At 43.8% G+C, this 19,173-nt stretch overlaps 4 protein-coding genes across 9 annotated transcripts; 2 read left to right on the plus strand and 2 right to left on the minus strand.

The window, feature by feature from the left end:
* Positions 1-432: 432 nt before the first annotated feature.
* Positions 433-1,522, plus strand: RB195_015388 (uncharacterized protein; the record flags this gene model as incomplete). 2 transcript variants are annotated; one of them, XM_064206079.1, is made up of 3 exons in its annotated part: positions 433-522; positions 573-1,161; positions 1,203-1,522. In XM_064206079.1, the coding sequence occupies 3 exons, from the start codon at positions 433-435 to the stop codon at positions 1,520-1,522; spliced, it is 999 nt and encodes a 332-aa protein (XP_064061959.1). The 2 variants fall into 2 exon arrangements, with proteins under 2 accessions (XP_064061959.1, XP_064061960.1); XM_064206078.1 differs by having other exon boundaries at positions 1,218-1,522.
* Positions 1,523-1,765: 243 nt separating this feature from the next.
* Positions 1,766-2,398, plus strand: RB195_015389 (uncharacterized protein; the record flags this gene model as incomplete). Its single annotated transcript, XM_064206080.1, has 1 exon — positions 1,766-2,398. One exon carries the CDS (start codon positions 1,766-1,768, stop codon positions 2,396-2,398), a length of 633 nt encoding a protein of 210 aa, XP_064061961.1.
* Positions 2,399-3,591: 1,193 nt separating this feature from the next.
* On the minus strand, positions 3,592-9,907 carry RB195_015390 (uncharacterized protein; the record flags this gene model as incomplete). 4 transcript variants are annotated; one of them, XM_064206083.1, is made up of 6 exons in its annotated part: positions 3,592-3,688; positions 3,881-4,089; positions 4,171-4,297; positions 4,425-4,525; positions 9,696-9,776; positions 9,872-9,907. In XM_064206083.1, 6 exons carry the CDS (start codon positions 9,905-9,907, stop codon positions 3,592-3,594), a joined length of 651 nt encoding a protein of 216 aa, XP_064061962.1. The 4 variants fall into 4 exon arrangements, with proteins under 4 accessions (XP_064061962.1, XP_064061963.1, XP_064061964.1 ...); XM_064206084.1 differs by having other exon boundaries at positions 3,632-3,688; positions 3,877-4,089; XM_064206081.1 differs by lacking the exons at positions 9,696-9,776; positions 9,872-9,907 and having other exon boundaries at positions 4,425-4,456.
* Positions 9,908-18,014: 8,107 nt separating this feature from the next.
* Positions 18,015-18,793, minus strand: RB195_015391 (uncharacterized protein; the record flags this gene model as incomplete). 2 transcript variants are annotated; one of them, XM_064206086.1, is made up of 3 exons in its annotated part: positions 18,015-18,206; positions 18,442-18,647; positions 18,710-18,764. In XM_064206086.1, 3 exons carry the CDS (start codon positions 18,762-18,764, stop codon positions 18,015-18,017), a joined length of 453 nt encoding a protein of 150 aa, XP_064061966.1. The 2 variants fall into 2 exon arrangements, with proteins under 2 accessions (XP_064061966.1, XP_064061967.1); XM_064206085.1 differs by lacking the exon at positions 18,015-18,206 and having other exon boundaries at positions 18,542-18,793.
* Between the last annotated feature and the right edge of the window lie 380 nt (positions 18,794-19,173).

The raw sequence follows: 19,173 nt of genomic DNA on the forward strand, positions 1-19,173 counted from the left end.
AAATAGCGATTTCCTGTAATTCTGGCGATCAGCTTCTTTGTATAATATTTGTCGGCGTAACATCTAGAAATCTATTTGTGTTTCACGACCGCCGCTGGTGTACGTGATCAAATGATTTTCTTTTGACGTGATGACGTGTTTTTCTTTTCCGATACTGCGTGTTAGCAACGATTAAGTCACTTGCAACAGCATACTCCAGTCGTCGTTACGAGCTCCATAACCGTATCCACCATGACAAGTCGTCTTTCCGAGAACCGACATGTCCGTTGAAGTCTCCTTCGATTAGAAGTACTTCTTCCCCTTCCAGGGATTGGACGTACTGCTCCAAATCTTCCCAAAAGCACGCCTTCTCTTCTTCACGATCGCCGACTTCTGCAGGATTAAAAAGTCATTTCTACAGACCATTCCGCTGCCTAACACCATCTGCACGTTATGGACTTGAAAATCTCCCGTCCAAGGAAGAAACATCCAAGGACTGAAACACAGCGCATCAAATGGTGGAATCTGAAGGATCGAAAGGAGGTATTTTTCGCGTCCGTAACTCCATCTACACTTCCCCACCCTACTCGTAGTGTGGAGGAAATGTGGTCGTCATACGCTTGACCGCGGAGAACACTCTGGGAAAGACGACTATAGATAAGCCCAAAGTACAAAAGGCTACGTGGTTTTGGAACGAGGAAGTTCAGGCGGCAATTTGTGAGAAGAAGTCCAAGTATAAGCTCTGGTGGAGGACACGTCAGCCTGAAGATTGGGGTGCTCACCTAGCAACGAAGAAGGAGGCTAAGAAGGCAGTCTCCAAGGCGAAGTCGGACAGCTACAAGGCTGTGCACGACATGCTGATACCAGAGAAGGCGAGCGGGCAGTATCGTTTAGTCAGAGCGCGTCATCGCTCAGCGTTGGATATGGAACACACCAAGATCGTTAAGGGAGCTGATGGAGCCGTTCTGCGCCGCTCTGGTCAGATCCTGGGGAGGTGGCGAGAGTACTACAATCACTTGTGTAACGAAGAGTTCTGTCATCCTCCCATCCCAACCGTTCCCAGCGTCGAGGGTCCTGTTCTACCAATTACTGCCGTCGAAGTCTGTGCTGCCCTCGCAAAAATGAAGTCGAACAAGGCAACCGGTCCTGATGACATGTCTGGAAGCTGCCAGGAGATCGAGGGTCCGTGTGGCTCGCAACTCTATTTAACAAGATCGTTGCAGAAGGACGGACTCCAGACGCTTGGCAAACTTCCGTGACCGTGCCTGTCTGGAAAGGGAAAGGAGACATTGCTGACTTCACTTCGTACAGGCCTATACCATACGTGCTGTGCCATACGATGAAGGTTTTTGAGCGTGTCCTGGAGGCTTGTCTGAGGAAAATTGTCAGCGTTTCACCCAACCAGTGCGGTTTTGTGAAAGACTGCAGCACTATAGATGCTATCCACGCTGTCCGTATCCTCCTGGAGAAACATCGAGAGAAGAAATGCAGTGTGCCTTTTGCTTTTCTCGATCTCGAGAAAGCTTTCGACCACATAAGCTAAGTGTCCCACATAAGCTATTATGGGTGTCCATGAGGTCGCATAGAGTATCCCTCTACCCCTGCTGTTCATACTGTGCATGGACACGATAACGAAGGAAATCTAGAAGCAGCATCTGTGGACTCTACTCTTTGCCGACGATGTCATGCTCGCGTCGGAGTCTCGAGTATTCAGAAACAAGTACAGTTTTGGAAGGATCGGCTGCAGCAATATGGATTGCGCCTCAACACATCAAAAACTGAGTACATGGAGTGCGGACCAAGGATAGAGGATGGTTCAATTCTTGTCGATGGCACCGAATTAAACAAGGTGAACTGTTTCAAGTACCCTGGATCCAAAGTGACTTCCACAAGCGACATTGATCAAGAAGGTTCAGCACGTGTTAATGCGGCATGGATGAAATGGAAAACGGCAACAGGCGTACTGTGCGACAAGAAAGTCCCTGTTCGACTGAAGTCGAAGATCTACAGGACGGTTGTGCGTCATGTTGCCTTTTGCGAGTGCTGGCTGACGACGAAAACCTTGGAAAGAGTGTTACACGCTATGGAGATGCGGATGTTGAGGTGGACGATGGGTGTAACGCTAAAAGAGAATGTATCGAACGACACTGTACGCTCCATCTTTGGCGTCGTCCCGATAACTGAGAAGATGAAGGAGGCGCGACTGAGATGGTTTGGTCACGTCTTGCGGCGAGAGGGAGATTCTGTTGCCAAAAACGCTTTGAAGCTCGACGTTTCAGGACTGAGGCCGCGTAGGAGGAAAAAAATTGGCTGCATAGACCGTGTAAAGCTGGATATGATAGATGCGCGTTTATGTACGACTGATGCAATGGATCAGAGAAAGGAAATTAAAGAAGGAGGGAAAGTCCTGTTCGACTGAAAGTCAAGAAAAGGTTGTGTCATGTTGCCTTTTGTACGACGAAAACCTTGGAAAGAGTCACGCTAGATGCATATTGGGTACGATGGGTGTAACGCTAAAAAGAATGTATCGACGAACACGTCATCTTTGGCGTCGTCCCGATAACTGAGAAGGATGAAGGAGGCGCGACTGAGATGGTTTTCACGTCTTAAAAGAGGAGATTCTGTTGCCAAAAACGCTTTGAAGCTCGACGTTTCAGGACTGAGGCCGCGTAGGAGGAAAAAAATTGGCTGCATAGACCGTGTAAAGCTGGATATGATAGATGCGCGTTTATGTACGACTGATGCAATGGATAGAACCAAATGGAAGACAAGAAACAGAAAGGCAACGACGATACAACGACTGCAACAACGCAGGACAAACTCTAGGAAGAAGAAGAAGCTAGGTGTAAACAGTCACGGTGTAAACAAGTAAGCGCTACGACGATGCGTCTTCGAGAAGAGAACATATTTTGGTTCGGAATCCTCTACGTTGATGAAGTTGTCGAGAACAGACAGCTGCTGAGGCCTCGACAGAATTTGTATGTAATCTTCAACAGCATATAAAGTTGTTCAGCCTTCCAGAAGAAACCAGGACATTTGAGAATAAAAAAGGGTGATCTACTTATAAAAAACAAAAATTACAATTACTTGCAATTACTCAGCCACAACTACAACAACACTTATAAAAATAACAATTACAGAAGTTTCGCATAACAAAACTAAAACACAACACCGCTACTGAGTTCTGCCCAAATCCCCAAACGTCGGCATTCTTGGGAGCAAAATTAAATTTTGAAAACACTATTCGAAAGCAAACGAGCTTCTGATTTCACATATACTTCAAGAATTTAGCAGTGTAACCGTTTGAATTTGTGATTCATTGCGTAGGATTAGCTGCGTAGCCGCTCCTGGGCATCGGATGTCACCCCTACTGCTGTTCCAAACACTTTCCAATGGCTGAGTCATCATGCCAAGATTCAAGGGAAGTCGAACTTTCACACTTCTAATACTCTCATACTCGGAGAGTTGCTTGATGTGTTAGGAGAATGTCTGAAAACAAATCACAAGTTACCAACGAATTACGGACATTTATTTCGCTGTTAAACGCCAATATACACTGAACAAACGTTGCAACCACAAATACGGTTCCATATTATGAATGATAGCAGACAACTATCGGTAGGAAGTCGCCGCGACTACTGAAATAGTCTTTCTATCTCTCCGCAGGACCGTACATCCAATGAAACGTAACCAGGAAGTGCGCATTTGCCTGAAAAAATGCATTGAATGTAGTTTCAGCTTTTCTGGAATGCAGTATCCAGAGGTGTGTATCAAACTTAGAACAGTATAGTGTGAAGCAAACTAGTGTATAGGATAGAAGTATGAATGAATAACTACAACAGAAAATTGTGCAAGTTCAAGAAAAGCTGTGCACACACTGTGTAGCCGCAAACTTACACACTTTGAGAATGCCATGTGCAGTATAGGATTAAGCCCGCAGTACAACATCCAGTAAATGTTGATAGAAAAGTACGTCCACACTGACTCAGGTAGAAAAATGCTGTAGTAATGCCAACATGTGATTAGTGTAGTAAGTGTGAAAAACAATAGCGCTGCATGAACTACCAAAACAATTTCTCTACGTTTAACAGAGACAACTCCTCTTGTCATCTGAAGCATACCATAATTGCTCAGAAATCGTTTAAAACTGGTAATTAGTCGAAACGCGATCCTATGGTCCCGTTACCTTACCCTATAGATAGATACTGCTATCAGTATATAAACAAGAAATGTTAACCCAATACAGATAACAGACACAATATACTCAATTCCTGACATAACAACGCTAGCTTTGTTCGATCCATAAGACCATGAAAAGCTGAAAGCTAACGATAATATTGTGCAACTTGGAAGCAGTTTTTAAGAAACCATTGACTACTTTACAATATTTTAGAGACTATCCCTACATCTTTAAGCGACTAGCCGTTAAAGTGATCCTGTCGTACCCCAAGTCCTCTTCAGAAAGAGCAGAAGGCATCGGTGCCCAAAGCCACTCATAACGGTATGAATTCCAAGAAACTCTCGCTGGCGATTTCACATCATAGGGCTAGACGGTCGGTTCTAGTATAGGGGCGCGTACAATCTGCGTGACTCCGCCTATTCTTTCTCCCATCTTTGAAGCACTCTGAGCTATTCCTGCTCCACACTTTACCTTTACTGTCCGTATGTGATTGCTGAAAACTTCAGTCAGCATGTTAGTAGTCATAGTTTGACTGTGTGATGTTGACGATGTTCTCTTCCATTCCACACGTTTTCCACTCGGTAGATGTAACGAGCGATGACGAAATCGAGGAACGAGCCAGGGTGTTAAGAGCAGTTCTTTATATTCCGCATGACATAGAGAAGGCGTGCGAGAGGATTGTGCTTCGGTGATTGTTGGAGTTGTGCGCAGAAGAAACAAATCTGGAGAAGGCGGGCTGTGATCATTTTAATGACGACTTCTTATTCCTCTCTTAACAAAATTAATGAAGGATTTCCACGTATTCCATGTATACAGATAACTTCAAAGAACTGCTATGTGCGGTAAATCTAGCTGCTGCCGAGGAATATTTTTTTTTATTATAAACGCTCTTATTTTCCTAATTTCCTTTCCATCTCGAAAGCTTTTATTTTCCAACTTGTTGCTTTTGCACTAAATAGGCATCGAGGATACAAACACCATTTTTGCTTTATCAGCCATTCCAACTTTACCTTTTATTTCCAATTTATTTGTGCAACCAATAGTGAAGAAAACTGTAAAGTCAAAGTCCGAAAATGCGAAACTGTCATCATTTTTAGAAATTGTGACGTTCCATTCTTTCAATTAGTTTCATTATTATGGTTATTTGTAAAAAAAAAAAAGCGAGAGACCTGCTTTCAGTGCAAATAGAGCCGTTCTTAGCAAACAGATACGCTGAGTAAGCAACTCATCGACAAAAATTAACGGACTATCAGAGGATTAGCAGAGAAATGCTATTAGTGCTTCCACATTGAAAAGGAAACATTGACTTCACGTAGCAAATTTCAATTGTTTCAACCCGAACCCGAAGAGCAGCTGCCCGTTATTATATATCATGGTCATGATCATGATGATTAGAGCGTGGTAAATCGGTGGTCTGTCGAGTCAAAACGACGTGAAGCGTGCCGCAATTTTGTAACTAGGTGCGCTCGTTGTTGCATTGGTCTTTTGCGCATATCCACAATCCGATGGGAGCTAGCGAAGTTCCGCGTCGACTGTAACAGCTCAAACAATTGCTCCAGGCTTCAGATCGCTTTGAATCGACTGTATTTCATTTCGCTGCGTCCGACATGCCGCACACACACGTCCCAAACAGCTAGCGCTGTTTGAAAAAGGCACAGTCGTAGAGATACGATCTCAGAAAAAGAAAAAAACTGCAAAAACCTACTTTTTAGGCAAATGATGAATGTGAAGAGGGCCGATTTATGTTATTTTTCTAAATCCACAACTGCACAAATATGATAGGGAGGGGGGAAGGGGCACTCAGTGTTTCCCCTATCTCTCGACTTATTAGCTTTAGCTTACATGTCATAGATCCTCTTAGACTAATGCTTAGGTCTTAAGGCGCGACTGATTTATTATTATTATAGTTACTAATAGTTAGTTAGTTAGCTATTATAGTTAATAGTTATTTACTTCGAGAAGTATGGGCGCTGAGTCTGAGTGCCTCCTCTCTATTTCTCCCTATTTAACTGAAGTTATGTTGACCCGAGTTTTTCAGAGATTACTGTATGCATCCAACATTTCTTTATCTATTTCAATTCAAGGAGAAATCGGGTTGTTTTATACTTCACTGGTGAAGTGATGTCGCACCATGAATGCATATTACTAACGTAGTAGATTGGGATGAAATTAGGATTTACTGATGTGACATACTGCGAGAAAAAAAGGATCTAATCCTTACTGGGATATGGTTTCATGAAAGCTCTTTTTTACTTAGTTTTTTTAAAATAGGGCATTGGAAACCTAAATCCTCGCTTGTCGCATCAGCAAAAATGTTCGTTCTTGATCAAATAATCAGAAATTAAAGCAAGACCCACCAAAAAGATGAACAGCATCATAAAGTTGAATATTTTGCTATCCAATCAATGCTTGTAAGTAAATCTTTGAGAAAAAATCAAGAGGAAAAAATTCCTTTAACACACTAGTGCAAAGCACGATGACCACAGTTATAGAGACTTCCAGCGGATCCACAAGAAGAACTTTCTCGAAGCCAATACCAGCACATTTCGGGATAGGGGGAAAAAAGAGAGCGGGGTCATCTGACGTTTGTTGTTTTAAAACAAGTAACAAATTTTGAGCAACTCGTCGACGACGCCTTCGACTAAGAACTGCGACGGACAAATAGATACATCAAAGGGAAAGGTACGATACTTACGCGATAGCATGAAATAAGGCTGACCGCAGACTTCGTGGAAGCGATAGCGTCGCGCGTTCGCTTCACTACCAACTGATCATCGATCGAGTATCCAAGCACAGCGTTTGGTCGATAATAACCAATAGACTCAAACGCGCGAAATCATTCCGTCTAAGCAGAGGAAATTACAGCACTGTATCATCCGTATCACGAAGAGGTACGGATGCTCTTGAAGTTCATCTTGGAAGAGTTATTTCTCACACACAAAATTGAGAAACACATCCAATTGAGTTGACACGACGCGTGTGGTGCAAATCTCGCGCCGACTATATCAGCTCAGCCGTATGACGCGACGTGCTTTTGTTTACTGTAAGGCGGAGGGAGGAGGGGGATGTAAAATGTGTTAGGTGGGGATAGTGCTTACTGTGGTTACGAATGAGTCGCTATCAACCACGTAAGCACAATTAATAACTAGTAGCTGCCGACAAGATGTCATGAAAAGTGTGTGTGTGAAAAGGCTTGTTTTCACTTTCTGTATTCAAGTGCGCTTTACTGTACTGCACTTGAAGACTACCGTAGTTTTTAAGGCAGCAATTATAACTAGAATTAATTAGAAAGGACAAAGCAACAGTTGTGGATATACTGAACCCAGAGATCCAAACAGCAGTATTTAAAGCAGTTTGTTGCAGGGTCTAGTTCCAACTTACGAGAACTAATAGCTGAAATATACTATGAAAAACGCCTATAGTTGGCTCTTTATGGAAAGGCAACGATTCGACGCTCGACAAGGGTTAGAGCACGGGGAGGAGGGGTCCTATAGCGAGTATAGAAGTGTGTGATCTTTCTTCTACACAATTCATTCTTTCCATAACCGCGACGTGTCCGGATGTCGTGAGCGACGCGCGTACACATCGCGGTCTTCGACTGATTCCACCGCGCCGTTTCGAGTTCGTATGCAAATGCATCGTGCTTCATGTCGTTTTGACCGACTATACACTCGTGATTCATGTTGTTTCGACTGGACTGTAAATGGCATGACCCGCAAAGCAGCACGGTGTCAGCAGTCGGATCAAAACGACATGAAGCACGGTGCAGTTGCGTGGGCGGGTGCTCTCCAAGCAACGTGGTCGAGATAGCGATTAGGATAGTGTTCCTAGACATTGGAAAACTGTAGCGATGAGTGGTATTAAAAAGGGGTCCCGACTTGATCCTAACCGCTTCGAGCACATTCACTTAGGGAACTGGGCTGTGCATCCTGTCGCCTAGACGGGGATTTTCACGTGTAGGTGACTGCGAGCGGTTGGAAATCGTTCGAATGCATCCAGTATGCAACAAGTCAGGCCATTTTAATTCTGCTGTAGTTGCATACATGTAATCAAATCGATCTATCCATAAATAACTAGGACTGATACTATAGCACAAATCAAGGCTCAGGAGTGTTCCATGCTGCATTTACCAATTCCACTAAACACATCTAAATTTCGGAAAAGAAGTCCAACAAAAAAAATCTTGATTTCTGAAAAATTTTCCTACCAGCAGAACATGTTTGTAGTCTTTCGGATGCATGAATCTTGGTTTCTAGGAAATTCTGCTATCTGGATCACATTTTTGTTCTCTGGCCAGTATTGCTACTATTAAGGGTGTCCGTACGTAATCAATAATTACGTACGGACACCCTTAATAGTAGCATAATCAATAATTAATGAATATTAGTGTGGAATGCTTGCCTCAATCAAGTTCAGAGCGTGAATGCATGAAGACGTGTTTTATATGGCAATATCCACAACTTGTGCCCTTGACTTATGTTACAGTTAAATTCAAACGTTTTTATTACACCCTTGTAAAATGGTGGACAATCAACCAACTGAAGAACATTCACGTCATTGCATGTTGGTTCATTTTCGATCTAGTTTTAATGAGACGGTTCCAACAAAAAAAATTGCATTGTGTATGGTGACGTATTGAAAGTCAATAAGTGCCAACCCTGGTTTAGAAAATTTTCCAACGGTGATTTTAACATGTCTGATGGCAATCAAAGTGATCGCCCTGTTGAGTTTGATAATGACGCTATGAAATCACCGATGGAAACATATCCCAAACTAAGTAGTGGGGAAATAGCAAACACTCTTCAGGATATTTGATAAACAGACTAAAGAGATCTTTTAAGAAAAATTCGGAAGGTTTACAGAGTTCAACAAAAAAGGAGTAATATCGAAGCACTATAATGTCAAGCAGCACGCAGCAAGATTAATCCAGAAAAAAATAAGGGAGTTAAACTGGGAGGTTTTGCCACATCTCAAATATTCTCCAGATATAGCGCACCATCTGATTTTTATTTATTCCGATAGATGGAACATTCCCTAAGGAATAAAAATTTCAAAAATATGGATGAAATACAAGCTCACCTAGAATCATATTTTTTTCAAAGGAAATGAGATTTTATGAACTGGAAATTGAAACTCTACCAGCAAGACAGCAAAAGGTTCTGGATAACAAAGGAGAGTACATAGTCGACTGAAGATGGAATTGAATTTACATAAATTTGTTTTTTTCGTTGTCATTGAAATAATTGATCACTTATGGGAACCGCTAATATTAAAACTAGCTTTAAAAAATTGATGACATTATTTGATGCTCATGAAAAACAATAAGAATTGTAAATGAGGAGCGCTTTTTTCAGCAAAGCTATATAATTTAAGCAGAGAAAAGAGGATGTTCACATAAATCCTCCTGGAAACACGAACACGTATGCAATCATACCCGTCACTATTTATCCAGACTAAACAAAAACAAAACAATCCATATGTTAAATACCGCTAGATAATGATGAGAACTACGAAAGTGCAAGCGAAAAATGGGAACCGGATTTGGCGAGTGGATCGAGGCAATACGAAAGGGATGGGCAACTTCGAAGTAGACATTCGCTGAGGATTTTGGGAAGTCCTGTGATATCCCTGTTATCTCCATAGTCAGTCGCATATATTTATTTTGAAATTACAAAAAATCTTGGTTAACCGCTTCTTTTAAGATGTACGTACCTGCGAATAAGAACTACTCATTGTACTTTGGTTCATTTGATCTTCCTACGACTCAATACGTGTCACCTCTGACGATATTGAGGAAATAGCCGTTGTCCTGTTGACTGTTGATCTGGTATTGATGAAAGTGTAAAAGGCGATTTGATATATATGTATGTATGTATGTGCATGTTTTTGGACATCAGATTTTCTGTGCTGGTTGCTTCGCTCGCCTTCACTGATCAACGAAAATTAATACTAGTGCCGTTTTCTATGAAATTGGACTTGTGTATCTCCAACAATATTTCTTCCTTTTTTATAGTATAACTAAAAGCGAAAGATTTCACAGTTTTCTTTCTTTTTATCGTCAGTTCTACATTTGGAGAACATTCGAACTTCAGGTTCAAACACTCCTTACCAATACATTGTAGACAAAATTTGAAATATATCATCTTACTGATAAAGATAACGTTCCACGTCAGATCACATAAACATCTTGCTACTATTTAAGCAGCCGTTTACATGCGTGTTTCCACTTTCTGGGAACGGCATGCTACAAACGTGAGGCGAACGAAGAAGGAAATAGGCACGCGAAGGAGTCGTAAAGATGAAAAGCAAAGCGTCCAGTGACCACTGCTATCAAACGGCTGCAACCATCTATCTTTTGCGTCATGCAAAAGTTATTGCGTTTTGGTGCACAAGTTATTGCGCACCAATCCGACGCCGCGGAACCCATCGCAGCCCATTTTATAGCCATCCGGCGCCGGCGTACCAAACCGACGCCGGTGGACCCGTCGCACCCCTCCTATATGTACCTGGCGTCGGTGGACCCGTCGCACCCCCTTCTATAGGTATCTGGTGCCGATGGACCCATCACACCCCCTTCTATAGGTATCTGGCGACGGTGGACCTGTCGCAACCCTTGTATAGGTATCTGGCGCCGGTGGACCCGTCGCACCCCCTTCCATAGGTATCTGGCGCCGGTGGACCCGTCGCACTCCCTTTTATACTTATCTGGCGCCGGCGACCAATCCGACGCCAGTGGACCCGTCGCACTCCCTTCGATAGGTACCTGGCGCCGGTGGACCCGTCGCACTCCCTTTTATACTTATCTGGCGCCGGCGACCAATCCGACGTCGTGGGACCCGTCGCACCCCCTTCTATAGGTATCCGACGCCGATGGACCCGTCGCACCCCCTTCTAAGGCTATCTGGCGCCGATGGACCCGTCGCACCCCATTCTATAGGTATCCGACGTCGTGGGACCCGTCGCACCCCCTTCTATAGGTATCCGACGCCGATGGACCCGTCGCACCCCCTTCTAAGGCTATCTGGCGCCGATGGACCCGTCGCACCCCCTTCTAAGGCTATCTGGCGCCGATGGAGCCGTCGCACCCCCTTCTAAGGCTATCTGGCGCCGATGGAGCCGTCGCACCCCCTTCTATAGGTATCCGACGTCGTGGGACCCGTCGCACCCCCTTCTATAGGTATCCGACGCCGATGGACCCGTCGCACCCCCTTCTAAGGCTATCTGGCGCCGATAGACCCGTTGCATCCCCTTCTATAGGTATCGGACGCCGATGGACCCGTCGCACCCCTCATTTTGAATTTCGTGACTGACACACACACACACACACACACACACACACACACACACACACACACACACACACACACACACACACACACACACACACACACACACACACACACACACACACACACACACACACACACACACACACACACACACACACGTGACAGAATAAGCCCGTTATTATATAGTAGATCATGATCATGATATTATATATCATGATTATGATCATGATCATGATCATAATAATGCTATAATGGATATTAATATAAAGTGAAAAATAACTAATACTGACGCAGACCACATTCTGAAATCATTTTCTCGGTAAATTATACTTCCTACACACAATTTCACTCATTGACAGTGGTTACAACGATGACTACTTCAAAACCTCGCGGAATCCTGATCCTTCTGATTTCTTTGGAAGCTAGTTGAGAAAAAAGTTGAAAACTTAACATTTCCTTCACCTTTTTGTTAACCAGCTTTTGAGAGAACAAAACTATCTGGAAGAAAGTAAAAATGAATTATGATAGCAAATATCCTCCTTTACAGGGTTTTTCAACCCGAACTCGTCTTTATAGACTGCGAGCTGAGTTGTTAGCTCTCGCATTTACCTATTTATCTAGATGTCCCTCATTTATTTAGGATTCATTTTCTCAAACTAGTCCTAGATCAAAAGGTGTGAAATTATACCAGCAAAATCTTTAGAAAATACATCACGCTATCTTCCAGAAGTGCGACAGTTCGATTTCACCCTCACGATATCTCTTTTTCTAACAATTTGCATCGCTTAGATTGAGTTTATTCAAAATCGACAATCCCTTCGCTTTTTCTCTTTGCTCTCTTCATTTTTTTCTCCTCTGTTGGCAAGCCTTACGACTTTCCTCCTTCTCCTGACACCCATCTTACGTCGGACTGCTAAAAAAATCTCAACGGACGACACTTATCTGACGTGGCTAGGGAATCCCCGGGAAAAGCTGGAGGTATAGTTGTAGTTTGCTGGATTGGGAGTGGTTCCGCTTTTCTAACCGTTGTCGTCGAGAAAAATCGCACGGGAACTGCTTCGGTTCGTTGTTTCGTACATTGGAGCGCTCCAGTATGTACGTGTATCGGTCCCCTTAGCCTATTTATTGATTTCAGTTGGATAAACCAGTAGAAATACATCACTGATTGTCGGCCGTAAGTACTTTAATGCGGCGCGTTGCAATCGAAATCGTCGTAAAAAACGGCACTTACCAAGTTTTTTTTTTACGGCACGATTAAAGAGATGAGTGGAACGTCGGATCCCCCAGTCTACGATCCCATCTCAGGGTTTTCACGCGGATCCTCTCAACACATCAGATTCGCGGTGTGGGGCCTTTAGAACGAGTAGTTACTGATTGGAAAACATTGGATTTTCAATGGCGTGCGTCCCAAGGTGCTTAATTACGGCATTTTTTTTATTTGAACCACTGTAATCAGAGTTTCTTACAGGAACTAGATCAAAGCTCAATATGTAGTCATATGGAAAAGGATTTTAACTGCAAAAAAAAGAAACAAAAAAACCAATACCTTGATATCTGGTCATACCCAGATTGACAAACTATAGTTTGTGGTTAGTCAAGCAGAAGTATAAGTTTGATGCTGGTTCGAAGCAATTGTAATCATCACGTCAATTAATTGTAATCATAACAACACTTTAACCAGCAAGATAAATATAGGGCCTTACGTTTTTTGTGCGAGGGTTTTCTTTAATAAGAGAACTCACAAGAAAATGTTGGGTCTGCCGTGACATCTGCAACACCGCCTATTGCTGGACGACGCGTCGCACCGCCAGCGGATGACAACGATTCTAAGCTAGAGCTTTTTCCGGTGGAATTCCGTCCCCGAAATTCAGAATTCAACCCAGAGGTTAGCATGTTAATAGTCTTAAAAAACAAAATCGACAGATGTGATTTTCTTTTCTGAAAGTGTAACACATCGAAGTGAAACAATCGACAACAAAGATCAAAGTGTCAGTTACATCAGTACGACAAAGTGCACGCTATTAGTGCAAAATCAGCAAACAGTCAGTAGAAAATTGAAAAATGCAAGGAGTGGAAAGTTCTTGCACAGAAAAAAAAACTAGTTGTGTCGAAATGCGGCTAAGAGAGATTAAAAGCCCATCAGCATTCTTCATGTGTAACGCATGATCCAAGATGAGATCGGAAGAATCCTTGCTCGCACACACATCTGGGCTTGCCGCAAGAGACTTCGCAATCCTAAAATTGAAAAAAAATAGGAGTCATGATAAGCTCGAACAGCGCTGCAGTTTTTGAAACATTCTACGTCTACGAAACTCAAGCAACCCTGTGTACGGAAGAATCATTTTGATCACGTTGACCTCCGTAGTTTTTCGGCTTGAACGAGCGGTCGCTGCAATTCCTCTCTCTATACTATCGCCTACGAATGACGCGAAATGGTTATTCATCTCGCGAAGCAAAAAAAAAAGAAGCATTGAATTTTTTTGAGGAAAGATCTCAGCAGCGGGTCAAAGTCGTTCATGTTCATGTAGTGTGTTCAATACTGTGTAGGAGACAGTCGTTCACGGTCCCGATTCAGAGACTGCCGGACCCCACCCTTTATGTCGATGACGATGTTTCTAGAATAGCTGAGTTCCGTTCGTGGAATTGTAAAGCTCTCAGAATACCTTTATGCCACCCTTCCGCCTCATTTGAGTCTAAGATCTTCTTTAAGCTGATGAAAGTCAGAATCAGCGACATAATGTAATTTCTCGATACCTCGATGAGTTTTGAAAAATTGGTTTGATTTGAGTGTGAAGGTGGTTTATAGTACTGAATCTTCTAAAACCTCCGTTTGTTCGCATGTCTGTCCTTCATCTATAATTTCGCACCCCTGTTAAAGATCGCCTTTGCAAAGTTTGTGGATAAGGGATAGTAAGGAGATTGGGCGAAAGTTGCCGATGTCATGTGGATTCCATGGATTCCCCTCTTGTGAACAACACAGTCTTACTGGTCTTAGACTTCTCAAGAACACACCCTTCCAACGGGTAACGTATAGAGATGGTGAATAGTGAATGGTCCTCTATCGAAGCGACTGGCATTCCACTCTTCGAGGCGCTGCCGTACCAGGCTTTCCTCCGGAATCAGGAGAATCTTTCTTATCGCGGTGTCTTGCTTGAAATTTTAAAATCCATGGACTGGTAGACGGCCTCTTGTCCAATGACTTATAGGAGAACGAGGAGCCAATTTGTTGGAGGCGACACCAAGCCGCCTTCCAGCACCTCTCAGTCACTCGACTGTAGGCTTATTTCCGGACCGACGTGGGGGAGACAATTGTATTATGAGCCGGTTCCGGCACATCATAGATAGGGAGACCATTAGTTAATTCAACTGTGTCTCTGGCCATCTACAGGGTCGTAGCGGAATGATCTCCGTTAATGATAGTTTTTCTGGAACTTCGTTTGATGAACTTCAAAGCCTCTTCTCCTTTCTGTGTGAAAAATTATTTGAAGGAAACTGTAGTCTGATCCTGTGTAGAAGTTTGTTACAACAGCGACAAAGTGTCCTGATGGGAATTTCCTCAGGCGTTCTTTTGAAACCAACAATAGACCTCGCTAGAAGAAGACTCGAAGATATGGCCTTTTTTTGTAAAACTTCTCTAGGCCAACATAGAAAGCTTCGACTTCTCTGTCGTTCCTTCGTGCTGGAACGTAAACGACGTAGGTAGCTGGCGTCAAGCCACATCGTCTCGGCAGATGTCCTAGTCTGTTCTTATTTGATCGTAAAGGTCGGTGTTCATTCCTCTTCGTCGTAAAGATCAGCGTTTTTATTCCGTTTTCTGCTTCATTTTCCACAACCAGCTAAACTTGTGGACGAGTACTGTGTTCTGAGCTTCATGCTAAAAAAATGACAACTGTTTAGGGAGAGTCATTCAGTAAAGATGCGCTAAGGCCAGCTCTGCATTCTCCGCTTTAACGAGAAATCTGTGGTCAACCATCACCTTCAACGGAGTCAAACTGCTAGTTTGATCATCCGCAATTTGAATCATCACAAAATATTGGTGGGAAACGTTGTAAGCGTTTTCTACCGTGATGGAGAATTCCAGCTGCGCGGAAAGGAGCTGCTTTGATGGATGCTTGACAGTTTTTACTACTGGTCTGTCATAACGAAGAACTTTCTGCAAAAGTGAATATGGCGTAACGATGGATGGCAGCAGGAGAATATCAGCACCTCGTCTCGCCCTTTAATGTCGTTGCAGAAAACGTCTCTTTTTTTGCCACTATAAAAGAACTAAGTCGTCTTGTCCAAAAAAAAGTGAGTATGCCAACCTGGACTGGCAGAAATACACCAGTGCATCAAAGGGAGTCTTATACCAAAATGGTGAAGGGAGATTTGAAGGAACAAGCAGTTTCTGCGAGACGTAACACTTCATAGAATAGGGCAGCAATGATGGACAACATCTGAGAGACCTCTTCTGGAAGACAGAACAGGATTGGCTCAAGCACATAAGGTGGCGCGGTGAAGATAGATACAATTTGAAAGCATTACTCGAAGTATGGGTATTCTTCCTTATTTCCCCCAATAGTTATCATAGAATGATGTTTTAACATAAAATGACGTGAAAGACATCACCCTACTGATAAAGATAACGTTCTACGACAGATCACGTAAACATCTTGCTACTATTTAAGCAGCCGTTTGGATGCGTGTTTCCACTTTATGAGAACGGCATGCTACAAATTTGGGGCTAATGAAGAAGGAAATAGGCACGCGGAAGAGTCATAGAGGTGAAGAGCAAAGCGACCAGTGGTCACGGCTATGAAACGGCTCCAACCATTTATCTTTTGCGTCATGTACATTAACTTACTGCGCACCAATGACCGGGTCCACCGACGCCGGTGGATCCGTCGCATATTATAGCAATCTGGCGCCGGCGCACCAATCTGACGCCGTTGGACCTGTTGCATCCCCTTCCATAGGTACCTGGCGCCGGTGGACCCGTCGCACCCCCTTCTATAGGTATCTGGCGCCGCTGGACCCGTCACACCCCCTTCTATAGGTATCCGGCGCCGGTGGACCCGTCGCACTCCCTTCTATGGGTTTCTGGCGCCGCTGGACCCGTCGCACCCGCTTCTATAGGTTTCTGGCGCCGGTGGACCCGTCGTATCCCTTCTATGAGATCTGGCGCCGCTGGACCCGTCGCACCCGTTTCTATAGGTATCTGGCGCCGGTGGATCCGTCGCACTCCTCAGAATTCTGTTTTATTAACGTTTTCTTTCCTTTCTAGACATGTGCAAACGGCTGCTTAAATGGTAGCAAGCTGTTTATATGATCTGACGTTGAACGTTGTCTTAATCAGTACGATGATATCATTCACGTCATTCTACGTTGAAACATCATTCTGTAATAACTGCTGAAGGAAAACAGGGAAAAGCCCATACTTCGAGTAATATTTCCAATTCTGATCTGTATTTTATTGGGATCGAAATAGTGTTTGAAGCTAAAGTTTGAATGTTCCCTAAATGTAGAACTGACGCGTTCAGAAAGAATACTACGAAGTCTTTCGCCTAAATTTATTCTAGAAAGGAGAAGAAAGAGTTGTTAGGAAAACACATTCCTAACAATTTTACATAAACTACTGTTAATTTTCATTGATCAGTAAAGGCGAGCGAAGTGAACACCAAAGAAAGTCTGAAGTCGGGCTTTAGCTGTTTTTCCCAGCAGCTATCACAGGACGATGTCTTAACGTGACATGACGTAAACAACGTTATCCTACTGATAAAGATAACTACCTATGTCAGATCATTCAGACTGTTGGCTACTATTTAAGCAGCCATTTGTGTGGGCGTTTCCACTTTCTGAAGAAGGCATGCTACAAACTCAAGGCAAATGTGCAAGAAAATAGATACACGGGGAAGTCATAGAGGTGCTACGCACCACGTGCAGTGGCCATCGCAATGAAACGGCTGCTACGTCGCATTTACCTTTCGCGACATCCACACGAAGTTGTTGGGCGCCGACCCGATGCCGTGACACCCATTTTATAGTCTTTGGGCGCCGGCGCAAAAATTCGTCGCCGTGTGACCCATCGGACCAACTTTTACCGCTCTACAACCTCGGCACACCAATTCGACGCCGCTAGACCCGTCATAACCCATTTTGTGGCGTTCAGTCTGGCGCCGATGGAGCCGTCGCACCCCATTTTGTAGCCATCTGACGCCGGGGCACCAATCCGACTCCAGTTGAAGTACCCCGTCAGTTCCCCCTCGAATTTCGTGTTAGAAAGACAAGCACACGTACATACACACACATGGACTGAGCTCGTTACTATATATCATGATTGTTCTGCAGTACAAAAGGCAACAAGGAAGAAGAACAAAGAAAACAGAATAAAACAAGAAATTTTTAACAAATATAACGATCTCATTAGAAATGGTAAAATGTTTGCCGTGCTCAACGAAGAATTCTTAAGTAAATAGTGGGAGAAATGAAGAGAGGTTTTCTAATTTAAACACTTCCTCAGTGTTTGAAACATGTTGTTGCAGTCATGAAAACGAGAACATTTTTATGAGTTTAAGAACTCTCAGAGCTCAATCACCTTGATCACCTTGACTCCCGTTGATCTTCGAAGTGGTCGAGCGGACGCCAGTAATTCTTCCATTTGTCTCGATCGCGTGCCAGAGTAGCCCTGTGGTTCCTCCTTTCGTGTGGGACACGAAGAGCATCATAATTTTCTTTGAAAGACTTCGTGAAGAAATCTGACCATCAGGACGGCGATCTTGCTGTAGTGCGCTCAATATCGCGGGGAACCCAGTCGCTCACGGTTCTGGTCCAACGGTTGTCGTTAAAGTTGTTCACGTGTCATGCCCAAATTATTTTACTTTCCTTGGCCAACGCGGCAGCGTCTCTAATCTTCGACCGCTAATGTAGGAGAGGATTTCGAATCCCGTTTCTCACTTGCGCGAAACGGGACACTCTTAGCATCACTCTCTCAATTGCGCGTTTAATGACGCTCACCGCATTTTCTTCCTGCTTGCGAAGTGCCCAGGTTTCTGAAGCATAGGTCAAAGCAGGAAGTATGGTGTTGCTGAAGAAGTGAGCACGGAACCGGGTGTTCCTATTCTTCTTCACTACATCCTCGATGCTCTTGTACGCTCCCCAAGCCGCTCGCCTCCTCCTGCCCAGCTCGGGGGTCAGGTCGTTCATCATGTTCAACTCCCGACCTAGATAAACTGGTGCATTCGGATATGTTCGTTCCGTTGAGCGTGAATGGGGTATCCGAGACCCATCCGTTCCGCATGAACATCGTATTTTGTAGATTCAGCTGAAGACCGATGCATTCACAAATTTCGTCGAATTCGGTCAGCATTCGTTACGCTTCGCTGATGCTAGCTGATGACTGATTGCATGCTATCAATCAGTCATCAGCTAAGCGCAAATGGCGTAGCCATCAACCCTCACTACCATGTCGTCCCATTCCAACTTTCGCATTGCGTTCTCGAGGGTGGTTGTGAATATTTTGGGTTGTATCACCCTGTCAGACCCCCCTCTTCACGTCAATGATGATGTTATTATAGAATGGCGAAATTCCGGTTGTGAAGTTACTGTACAACTCTCGAAGTACCTTTATGTAATGAGTGGGGACGCGTTGGTTGCCCAAGGGTTCCCCGATCGCTTCCGTCTCAACTGAGTCAAATGCCTTCTTCAAGTCGATGAAGGTGAGAGAGAGCGGCATCTTGTACTCTCGTG

The sequence above is a fragment of the Necator americanus genome, chromosome V, assembly GCF_031761385.1.
Source record: "Necator americanus strain Aroian chromosome V, whole genome shotgun sequence".
Taxonomy (NCBI): Eukaryota; Metazoa; Nematoda; class Chromadorea; order Rhabditida; family Ancylostomatidae; genus Necator; species Necator americanus.